General features: G+C 34.0%; 1 protein-coding gene across 1 annotated transcript in view; it reads left to right on the top strand.

Annotated features, from left to right (window-relative positions):
• Positions 1 to 8,081, top strand: part of LOC113516773 (endonuclease/exonuclease/phosphatase family domain-containing protein 1-like) — a 43,324-nt gene extending 35,243 nt beyond the window's left edge. Inside the window, exons 5-6 of the mRNA XM_026901243.3 lie at positions 2,964 to 3,128; positions 6,444 to 8,081. Of these exons, the coding sequence (XP_026757044.2) occupies positions 2,964 to 3,128; positions 6,444 to 6,679 (401 nt within the window). The 3' untranslated portion in view covers positions 6,680 to 8,081. The remainder of the gene's footprint in view (positions 1 to 2,963; positions 3,129 to 6,443) is intronic.
• Positions 8,082 to 12,368: the final 4,287 nt, after the last annotated feature.

The following is a 12,368-nucleotide window of genomic DNA, read 5'->3' as shown; positions in this document are numbered from 1 at the left end:
TAATATACTAGTTTTTAGCCACTATTTCGTCCACATGTCCAAGAGCCAGGACATATATTTTTTTATCCGAAATGTCCCTCTCCATCCAAAATACTACATGCTTACCAAATCTTAGAGTTAGTTGAGTTATTAAAGTGCCAAGAGGTAACAAGCGAGCAAACTCACTTTCACACAATATTAGTAAGCATTGCCATCACACTGGACAGTTTTAACTGCGCCGGCCCTTAGCTGCAGCGCCTTATTTGGGAGTTGAGCGCGGTTTGCATTAAAGGCCGAGGTTGCAGTTCCGCTACAGTTAAAAAAACATCTGAATCGGAACTCGGTTACATTGTTCCGCGTGTAGTTGAATCCCTTCCTGTTTGTACAATGTTATTCCCCTCGGATCCTTCAAACGTAGTGTGAAAGGACTTAGTGAGTCGACAAATTGTTTGGCCAATAATAATATGGGGCCAACCATTGACTCTCTCTTTTCGGTTAATCTCATTCATGAAACTTTTTATCCCTGTGTTAGCTACGGATGGTGTACACCATACTTACATAGTACATACTTACATGTTGTGCTATTATGAAATCGCATCTTTACATAAAACATTATTTACATATCTCTATAATTAATATAAAAACAATAGAGAAAATAGGCAAAATGCTGGGCTACCATATATTACTTGACGATTTTTTAAAGAGCACACTAAAATGAAAAGTAATGGGCGAAAGAGGAAGGAAAAGACCGAAAAATAATTACGTGGTAAAAATAAAGGAAACACTAGGTGTTACGTCATGTCGTATAGGGAGGTCAAAGATATGGACTGAAATAGAGCTGGCTGGAACAGAATGCATGAATTGGTTGCCCCGACAAGACTTATAAAATTTTTCTTCGCTATGATTTTGCTCCCCAAAATTTTAAAAATGCGTTTAAGATTAGAGATTGGGTGACCAGAGAGATTTGACTATATTTCATTATACTACATTAGAACTCTAGACACGAAGGTCACTATCCACTCTCGTCTTTGTTTTGTCTCTGTTATAGAAAATATGGTATTTTTCTATCACTAGATATTTAGCGTCGGCAAGAATAAAACTCATGATTCCGATGTTTTGAAACGGGATAGTGACTATTGGACTACAAAACTAGTTAGTACATTTTTTTAGGTCACATCTTCTAAGAGGTGAACTAGAACCAATTGTTCGTAATCTATTTTAAAGAAATTTTATATCCACCTTTAGTTCTTGTAACAATACAATATGACGCCGCTACAAAATGGGCATCAAATTAAACGACTTTAAAAATAGGTAACGATAAAATCATCATCATCATATCAGCCGTTAACTGTCCGCTGTTGAATATTGGCCTCCCCCTATTGAGGGGTTTTGCCAGTAGTGTAGTTTTTTTTTTTTTGATGGATGGAAATGGTATGGCAACCCCGCCTGCGCTAACAGGATACGCTGGCGGAGCACCAGTGAAGGGTGATAGATGAGAATAAAAACAGGCCCATCATGATGAATTCATCAGGAATTAACCATGATAGTTTCCAGGGAGAACCGTGGGAGGTCGACCTGGTTGGGCATATTGCTAGCAATGGGATTCTCAGTCTCCATTACTAACAATCCCTTTCCCCCCGCCAGTAGCGTAGTTAGGCTTTGGTAATGTTTTAACAAGGACGCTTGCTGCCCATCCCTCGATCATTGAATTCCCTTAGTCATTTCTTACGACACCCACGGGAAAGGAAAGAGTTGCTCATTCCATACCGTACGGCAATTGCCTTTATTGACCCGCTGTCTTTATAGAACCGTTTTTATTATTTATACACGCTATCGGTTTCGAAACTTTGTTTTCAGGTGTACTTGTTTACTAGTCTACAAAAATTTTACGATAGTAATTATCTGTGGTGATACTGTAACTGGGGGTGGGGGGAGAAGGGATTGTTAGTAATGAGGATTAGTAGTCCCATTGCTAGCAATATACCCTGACAGGTCGATCTCGTGGTTCCCTCTGGAAACCATCGTAATTTAATGTTAGATTCATCACGATGGACGAACTAACCTGCTTCATTCTCATCTATCATCTCTCACTGGTGCCCCACTAGTGTATACCGATGGCGCAAGTGGGGTTACCATTCCATTATCATCCATAAAAAATGTAATTGTGGCGTAAAAAATAACGATCGTGTTGATGTTTCATCTATAATCCGCATCAGTTGTAAACTGCATGCAATGCCAAGGACATCACGCGGCATTGTTATGGGGACTAGATAACAATAATTGTTTTATAGCCACCTGACGTTTTATCACGTGTTTTAATTATTATAATGCCTTTTTTTTGTTTTACTTTGACATTGTCATGCGATCAATCTTACTGACTATTCAACGGTATTTAGGAAAAGTTGTTCCTAATCTTACTGTCTTACTAATATAATCAAATTTTAACTAGATGGTGTTTGTACATGGCAGATATTAAGGAAAAATAATATAAGGGGTTTTAACAAAAGCAATAAACGCCAAAACAATAATTATTAGAAATTTAAAATCGACAGATGCCGATACTATAATTTTTGGAAGTTTTTTCCGTCTATGTTTGTCGTCCGTGTGGTCCCAGCATAGAATAGGCCACCCCATACTTTCCCGTGGGTATCGTAAAAAGCGACAAAGGAGGGCGAGAAATGGGAAGCAGTGTTCCTCTTAAAACATCTTTAAAGTCTAATTGCGGTTGCCAATCCGCCTGCTAAACTTTGCAACTACTGGCAAAACCCTCCAATGGGAGAAGCTTCAGAAGAGATCGCTTTTAGCGATAAGGTCGCCCATTGTTTTTTCACTGTGATCATTTCTTGTAATTGTTTGTATCTATAATAAGTTTACTATTGTAATCTTTTGGAGAAAACAATAAAGAGTATCTATCTTATCTGTCTTGTTTGTTACTTTTGTAGTATAAAAAAAACTCCATGCTAATTGCAGAACTATTGTTTCAGTATTCTTAATCTGCGAGAGGCCGGTAGTTCTGATGAACATGCTCTGTACGGAGCGTTTGAACGATGAAGAGTGCATCGCTCTACAACGGGTGGCTGAGTTGGCGCTGAATTCCGGGGTACAGCTTGCACTGGTCGGGGAATTCTGTTCCTGGGACAACGTTCAATGTAAGTACTAAATTTATTGACTGAAGCACCGGTGGAATTTCTTGCCCGTTCTTCTTAGCTAAAACTGAATTCCGAATTAGATGATAGATTCTTGATGACTATTCAAAAATGCTTATAGATTAGTTGAAAAAAAATATTTGTTAATTTAGCTACAGAAATATTAGCGCCCGATCAATTTAGGAATTTACGAATTTCTAGATCAATTTAGCTCTATTATAATGTAATAAGGTTCAAATTCATCTACTTATATTTACATATACCTTCAACGTACTTAAAAAGGATCAAGTTCTCAATACGGTTGTATTTTTTAGGGTTTCGTTAAAGGAAAAAACGGAATCTTTATAGGATCATTTCGTTGTTCGCTCATCCGTCCGTCCGTCAGTCAAGACCCTTTTTCTTAGGAACCCGTGGAGATATCAAGTTGAAATTAATATCATATATTTAGGTCTACAATCTCTTAAAGCAGTGAAAAAATCAAGCTTCTAAATCGACGCAATCAAAAGATACGGCCGTTTATGTTCCATTTATATCGCATATTTTGTCATTCGCAAAGGGAATCAAAACCTATAGGATATTTCCTGTTGACTTAGAATAATGAAATTTGGCAACAAACAATGACATGTAGCACAAGTAAAGGAAAACATTTGAAAACCGTAAATTTGTACTTAATTCACAAAAAAAAAAACTTGATTTCGTACGGAATCCTCGTAGCGCGAGGTCGACTTACACTTGACCGACTAATTGCGTCTTTTTTGTAAAACAACTTTTTTTTTAAACAAATTCTTTAGTTATTTTTGACTATGTTATACGATTTTGTCGCCAATTCTAAATTGATTTATTTACATTCCATACTCTTGTAATAGGTTTTTTTTTTTAATTAGTTTTGTAATCGCCTATCTAATAAATAAGACTTACTTTCACTTCGATGTCATTTAAATTAAACGATAAACATTTTTTTATACAACTTAGAATGGCAAACAAGCTGACGGCCCACCTGATGGAAAGTGTTAACCGTCGCCTATAGACATGAGCAGTAGCATGGACATAACAGAGTATACTGTTTCGATGTCATTTTTCCTGAGGATCAAGTTTATTCCTCCGTAAAGTAAATTCACGCCATATCCCACCCTAAATCAAACACAACTTTCACGGCTCACGAATGGGATTGCAATCGACTTTTGTGCAAAGTCTCCCTTTGGTGCTAAAAGCGCTAAAACTAAATCAATTAGGCTCTATTGCATTTAAATTAAGGTCTAATATTGATACATAAAGTGCATAAAACTGTCACATCGAATCGATACCATCAATTGAAATCGACACCTGGTTACCTTTTATCATACAGCTGAGTTGACCTTACGAAGGAAACATAGGTATGTGCTATGAAAACCGATGTAAATAATTAAAATTGAAAGCAATCAACGTGAATTATACTTTGAAGTATCATTAATGAATTTAACTAGGTCGTGTAGTTAACTTCATAAACACGTGTGTGTGTGTGTGTGTGTGTGTGTGAGCCTTTGTTCTGAAGCAATAATAATAATCTTTAGGTATCGATTAACCAATAAGGTTCAAAATGCAATGTCATTTTATAATAAAATACAATGCAAATGAGAAATTCAAGTAACTACAGTTTGTATTTATAGAATTAATTAAAAAAAATAATTGCGCGATGGCTTATCTTGAAAAAAAAAAATTTAATCAATATAATTTGTCAATTAATTTTTTGTGTATAGTTTGATCATGTATTGAAAATGGTATGCAAGCCAAGAAAACATAATCAGCCGTTTCAAATACCTTATCAAAATCGATGAATTAGACCACTTGTAAAGTACATATCAAGATAAAACATACACTAGATTTTAAGAAATGCAACTGTGAAATCTTCATTCTATTTTGTGCACTTATTTTTGCATGATGCCGGAACAAACGTACAGACTGACAAAATTTCTAAAAAAAATATTGATTCGGTATTTATTGGTCTTGTTAAGACCCTTTATATTAATTTTTCTTAAATAACTCCCATGTATGAACTTTGTCTAGTTACAATTTTATTATTTATATTAAGCTTATTTACCAGAGGAAGACTTTGTACAAAAGTCGTTTGCTTGGGCATCTCTGTTCCATTCGTGTTTCTACCGTGAAGCAGTTGTGTTTGCATGGCTGTTTCGGTTTGAAGTGTGGGATATAGCAGTGAATTTACAAGGTACAAAGGAATAACACCTTAGTCCTTAGTAATGGCAACGCATGGGGGGTATTATTGGCGAAAAAGTACGCTCTGTTATGTCCATGGTACTGCTCATGTCTATAGGCGACGGTTACCACTTTCCATCAAGTAGGCCGTCAGCTTGTTTGTCATTCTAAGTTGCATAAAAAAAAAATTGAAGGATTCTAAGATACGTTATTCACATACACGGTTTCAAATAAATGTAGAAATATCAATAAAATTTCTTTAGAATGTCACGTTTCGTCTGATAACATGTACAATTACACATAGATAGTGCTTATTACAGAGCTATTAAATCGTTAATTAATCTTATCTCCGTTCTCATAAGTGGTTGCTACGTCGTTTGCCATCTGTGTGGATATAAAGATAATCTCTATGGTAGAAAATAGAAAATATTTTTACTTATTAGTTGATTAAAATGATTTTATTTAATTCTAAACGGGGCATCTTCAGGTAATAAATTTAAATTAATTTACCTAAAGATGTCTCGAAGGGAATCACGTGTTGCAAAACGTGCGTGGACTGAATTGTGGTTGGAGATTGCTAATATAGAACTTTGGGTTGTGATCATCGTTTCAGCAATTATTCGTGCACTGCTGGACATAAACTTCCCCATAGACTGCCATACACTAGTTATGATAATAGTAATTATCTTCAAGTGTTGGTAATCACATTATGTATACCAATGCTAGCAGAATTAAACAAAATAAATCTAATCAACTAACGAGTGATTTTGCATTTCCGCCAAATAACACCTAGTTCAGCAAAATTATTTTTAACCCAAAATCAATTTTGTTTTAAGCATTAATAAATAGTCATATTTATGATTTTGCTTCAATTAGACAGCAGTTTCGTCTGAGAGGAGTGAGGCAAAAAATTCAGCTGTTACTCACTCCTTTAAGGGGCAAACTATTAAACATATAATGATTTCTTTACAATCTTAAAGATTTCAAATTTAAAGTAAATATATTGTATGTAAATTATATGTATTGTATGTAAGTATTTATATAAGTATTACTATCTACGTATCTCTCTGACTGAAAATTGACAATATTTAAAAGTATAATTAAACATTTTTTTTTTATTTTCAGCTCTACCCACGTATGAATCGCTACTGAACGAGGATGTTAAAACGAGCGTCAACTCGAAAAATACAAGCCAAAGTTCCATATTATGTCCAGGGCCCATAGACAAATCCAGTTTCAATGGATATTCAGGAGCCATCAAGTCTGGACTCTGCCATTTGGCGATACCACGTGACTGGTCGTGGGGCGGCCCAGCGTCGCCATTTTGTCCAATTTGGGCCGAACTAAACGTCCCAGATTGACGAATGACGTCATCGGATCATGGTATAAATAATTTAGCTTATTATATACAGTCAGCTATGCTGATTCAATGCCTTGTGTTGGTGTTTTTGCAATTATTCTTTTTTAATTGAGGTTAGGCGGCCATCTTTGATTTGTAAATTTGCCGCCCTTTTCGGACATAGTCACAATTTATTCCGTCGTGTGTCTTAATTGTTGTATCTTTCGTTTAGTATTTGTGATATGAATGTAACACATTTATTTATTGTAGGCATTATAAGTAAAAAAGATCTAAGAAAATGTAAGTTACTTAAATATTTTTTTTATTAGAATTCTTATTTATCAAATGGAACTATTTTATGGAGGATATCTACAGTTATTTTAGCAATTATAGAATGTATCACAACCGTACCTATTATTAGTGTTATTGTACGATAGTACGTTAATATAATTTATGTAAATAGTATGTAATATTAAATATTCCCTCACTAATTCAATTTATTAATATTGAAATAACATTAAATCCAATATTGTGAATCCATTAAATAGTTTCAATTTATGGAAGACTTATTTTTTGAAATTCTTTTTTTTTTTTATATAATAAATTATATTTTTTATTCAAGTAACTTATCTTCCCCGCTGATAACATAAAAGCAGCCAAATTTTCTACTTCTAAAAAACAAATAAACCTAATTGTTGTACTGAATTTTTATAATGAATTTAAATCGATGTTCTTGAAAAAGCCCCTTGTACGCGCCCATTTACTATTTAAATTACAGATGCATTTCCACTAATGCGATTGGATGGTAGAGACCGTTAGGTGACGCCGGATGTAAGCTAATAATGTTCTTTATTATTATGCATTATAAATGCATAGCAAGCTTTACCGGGCGGCCTCGCTGTCAAGAGGATAGCCTGTTAGGCACACTGCACATTGCATATTGTATTAAATTTACAAAGAATCATGACCCACGCGGGGGTCAGGGATAAATAAAAATAACTAAACTTGGGTCACGGCAAATAAATCAGTGTGTTTAGTGCGAGTTGTGCAAAGATTTAGTTTTTTTTTAATGGATGAAAATGGATTGCTAGCCCCGCCCCGTTTGCGCCATCGGTACACGTTGGCGAGGCACCAATCACAGTTGACAGGTGATGATAAAAGCAGGTCAGTTATAAAGGAGTCTTATAAGGGGGAAAGGGATTGTTAGTAATGGAGACTGAGAATTCTATTGCTAGCAATATACCCAACCAGGTCGACCTCCTCGCGGTTCCCCCTGGAAACTATCATGGTTAATTCCTGATGAATTCATCATGATGAGCTAACTGGCCTGTTTTCATTCTCATCTATCACCCTTCACTGGTGCTCAGCCAGCGTATTCCGTTAGCGCAGGGCGGGGTTACCATACCATTTTCACCCATCAAAAAAAAAAAAAAAAAAAAAAAAAAAAAAAAAAAAGGAGTCTTATGTGGGAGACTTATTTTCAACAGTAGTTCAACAGCTAAAATGATGATTCTAAATCATCTGGTAGAGGTGCAGTTTTAAATACAAATTACTTCCGTAAACGTTAATCTATGTTAAACTCGCACTAAGTACTCTGTTGATTAGTGAAACAGTACCTTAACTAAATTGTTAATTTTTTTTGCATATTATAAATACGTTATACCTCCAATAAATAAATAAATATTAATTATGGTTTGTCACTTTCTTTGAATTTAACAATGTACCACTTATTTTTCATAAAAACATCAAATCTCTTTTAAATCTACTTTAGCTGTTGACCCGTTTTGTCTCTTTCTTTTATACCAAAATGTCAATTTGAAAGAAAGTGACAAAACATTGTAATGGATAAAGTAGATTTGCAGTTTTTATTTTTTATGAATAAAAGGATTAGCTTTTAAGAAAGAGACGATGTATATTCCATTAGGTTATTGGCCTTTATCATTTTATCAACTAAGCCTTACTTCGAGTATCAACATTTTGTCGTGGACAAAAATTCCCTTTGTATAAGCCGAGTACTTGCAGAACACATGTAATGTTGTGTACATTGCAAGTATGTTGTAAGTTTAGAAATACCTATTTTATTATGGTTGGAGTAAAATTAGAAACTAAATACGCAGAAAATAACTATGTTATTTAAATGCCCATAATAGAATGAATGAATGAGTCCTCAGGAATGACAACGCATAGGGGGTATCATGGGCGAAACAGTATACTCTGTTATGTCCATGGCACTGCTCATGTCTATAGGCGACGGTTACCACTTTCCATCAGTTGGACCGTCAGCTTGTTTGCCATTCTAAGTTGTATAAAAAAAAAGAAACCTTCGTAGTGCAGTGGTGGGCACGTGGCTTTGCGTGAATGAGGTCCCGAGTTCGATTATCGATCGGGCAGATTTAGGAGACGAACTTCTCTGAATTGGCTTCGGTCTGGAGTTCTGGGCTTTGCCCCAGATTTTTGTAACCTGGTTCCTCATTATACAGGATATCTTAGTTTAAGGATCAGGCTAATTTATTTTTATTTTATTTTATTTAAACTTTAATGCACAGTAGGCGGTGCATTATTGAATTGAGGAAATTTAAAAAGTAATATTTAATATATTCATATCGTCATAGTCGTAGAATACTGATGGATCTATATATTTTTTTTTATACCATTGAGGTGGCAAACAAGCATACGGCCCACCTGATGGTAAGTGGTTACCGTAGCCTATGAACACCTGCTATAAAACTCTGTCTATAAAATCTGATTGTCTATAAAACTCTTGGCATTTAAATTCGACATTAAAATTTGGACTTTCTTGCATCGGCAAATATAAAGGGAAATTTTGCCTCGTACAAACGGCAAAATGTCTCTCAGTAAGGCCATAGGTGGTTAGTGTAAATTATATAAAATGTATGATTTTAGTTTAAACAAAGAACTAATGGTTTCTAATAAAATTACGAAATTAAATTATTGTAAAATTAATATATTCATTTTATGACATTGATTTGATAAGTGTTGGATCTCTGCAAATGTATAATTATTCATGTATATTTTGTTTTATTTTATATGTGTAAAATTAGCAGATAAATCATTGTAAATATAGATCACGTTGACTTGCGTCCTTTATAGGAATTTATTATATATGTATGTTAAAATATAATTTGATGCGGTCATATTGACTTCACTTGCGTCCTTTATCAAAATTTATTGTAATTATTTTAAAAATTGTACATAATTAATTATATTTTGTTATTTTGTTGTTGTTTTTTTTTTAATGTATAAATTTAATTTTAAAGTTACCAACGGCGGTGATCGGAATTAGTCATAATAGTATTTATGTATTTTCCGAAATTATTAAAATTGTATCTACACATTTATTGTCTTTTAAATATTAAAAATTATATTTAATCTACAAAAAAACATTATCAAATATTTACTACTAACATTGTTTTCCCCTTTCCTGTGGCTGTCGTAAGAGGCAACTAAGGGAACTAAATGTTCGAGGGATGGGCAGCAGTGTCCCTATTAAAACATCACCAAAGCATGACTTAGGTTGCCAATCTGCCAGCCAAGCGTGGCAACTACTGGAAAAATCTCCCTTCTAAGGGTAGCCTATGTTCAGCATTGGACAGTTAAAAACTGATATAGTAATATGCTTCTTTTTTTTTATGCAACTTAGAACAGCAAACAATCTGACGGCCCGCCTGATGGAAATTATATAAATAAAGTAAAAAAGGAAAACTACCTAAATTTTGATTACAAAGTTCAGTAATTTCAGATTTTTTTCTTTTGTCTGGTTAATCACTACATAGTATAAAACAAAGTCGCTGTCGCTGTCCGTCCGTCCCTATGTATGCTTAAATGTTTAAAACTACGCAACGGATTTTGAAGCAGTTTTTTTAACAGATAGAGCGATTCAAAAGGAAGGTTTATATATATAATACATGCATAATATTGTAGAGAAACACTGATAAATTTAGAGGTTTCTAATGCGATGTCGTAATTAAACACATTTTTTGCGCTTACATTGCAAATGCTGGCTGAACCCACGAGATAAATCTAAATAATGTACTACAGTATTGTACACCGAAAAAAGTCAACAAAATAGACCGCAATGGTATATGTATATCTCTTAAGGATAACCCACAATAACCACTTTTTATCCTTTACATTTTACGGGAAAAATGGCTTATTTACGAAGTGACTTTAAGCAATACAGCATTAATTTTTATCCATTTAAGTATCCTAAATACATTGTCTATTTAATATAGATCAATATGATCCTTTACAGCATGTAATTTAAATGAATATTTTCGAAGATATTACAGATTTAAAATGTAGGGACATAGCGGTGCGACGATACCGACCCGGCCGGCGGCGCATGCCTATATAATAGCGCGTCAAAGGCCGCACTTCGCCTTATAGTACTTTATCATATTTGTATTGTCTAATGACAAAAAAGATGTAAACATTGTTTACAAGGACATACTGTAGTAGGTAGGTATATTTAGTATCAGCATTGCACCCGTGCGAAGCCGGGGCGGGTCACTAGTTACAATATAATTGTAGTATATTATATGGCACATTTGCATTGTTCTGGTTCAAAGTTTCATTTCACAACAGTTTTTATGAATCTAAATGTCGCAAAATTATATAAAAATAAAAAACATATTTTTTTTATTACAATCTACCACTTTTTTCTCTACCTTTTTCGATATATATATATATATCCGAGCACTAAGTACTTTATATTGTTCTTAATTTCGTGTATAATATAGTATATGTCATATATGTGTAAGTATATTTGTTATTTATACATGTTTATTCGTTTATACATGTATATCAATAATTAGTAGTACCGCATTCGAGTATTCTGACACTTCCCTATGGTTGACTGGGAGGGAATGCTTTTATCATTAAGTCCGCTATGTACACATATATGTACTAATGAATAAATAAATAAATATATTAATAATTTTATGTTATGTCTCGTTACACATTCATAATGTGTGTCCTTTGTAATAATACTAATCAGCGTTTGTAAATCTTTGTTACGTCGCGGGTTTTTACATTATCTTTTATTAATCCAAAAAGATATAATCACCTTGCATTAATCAAATAACCTTCAAGAAAAAATATATTCCTTTTTAAAAGGTCAGCAGTACACTGCAATTTGTTATTGATGCTTATGAGTGGTGGTAATTACTGTCAGGTAAGTTGCTTGCTTATTTGCCTCCTGTATTATAAGAAAAATAAACATTTTTTTTTCTATTTTATATCTGTAAGTTGTCTTTGGTCCGATATCTCAGACAGATCAAAGATGATAGATGAAAATGAAAAAAAGGCAGGTCAGTTAGCCCAACGTGACGAATACACTTGGTATTCAGCATGATGGTTTCCAGGGGGGACCACGGGGAGGTCGACCTGGTTGGGTATATTGCTAACAAATGGAGCTTTTAGTCACCATTACTAACAATACCTTCCCCCCGAATTTTGGGAGTAGGAAATAGACTGCCTCTAGATGACGTATCAAGATGAAATATACACCAGATTTTAAGTTAGACCTTTTGAATTATAACTTTAACAATCGCATCTAATTTGGTGTAGTAGTTTTTACTTTATGCCGGAACAAACAAACAGACAAAATTTCTAATTGTTTTGGCATCTATTGGTCTTACCAAGATGCCTCATATAAATTTACTATACTTATAAGTACCGTAGTGCAATAA

Source organism: Galleria mellonella, unplaced genomic scaffold (genome assembly GCF_026898425.1).
Source record: "Galleria mellonella isolate WM207_F2 unplaced genomic scaffold, CSIRO_AGI_GalMel_v1 utg83, whole genome shotgun sequence".
NCBI lineage: Eukaryota > Metazoa > Arthropoda > Insecta > Lepidoptera > Pyralidae > Galleria > Galleria mellonella.
Note: the sequence above shows the minus strand (reverse complement) of the source record. Positions and strands in the feature narration are given on the sequence as shown.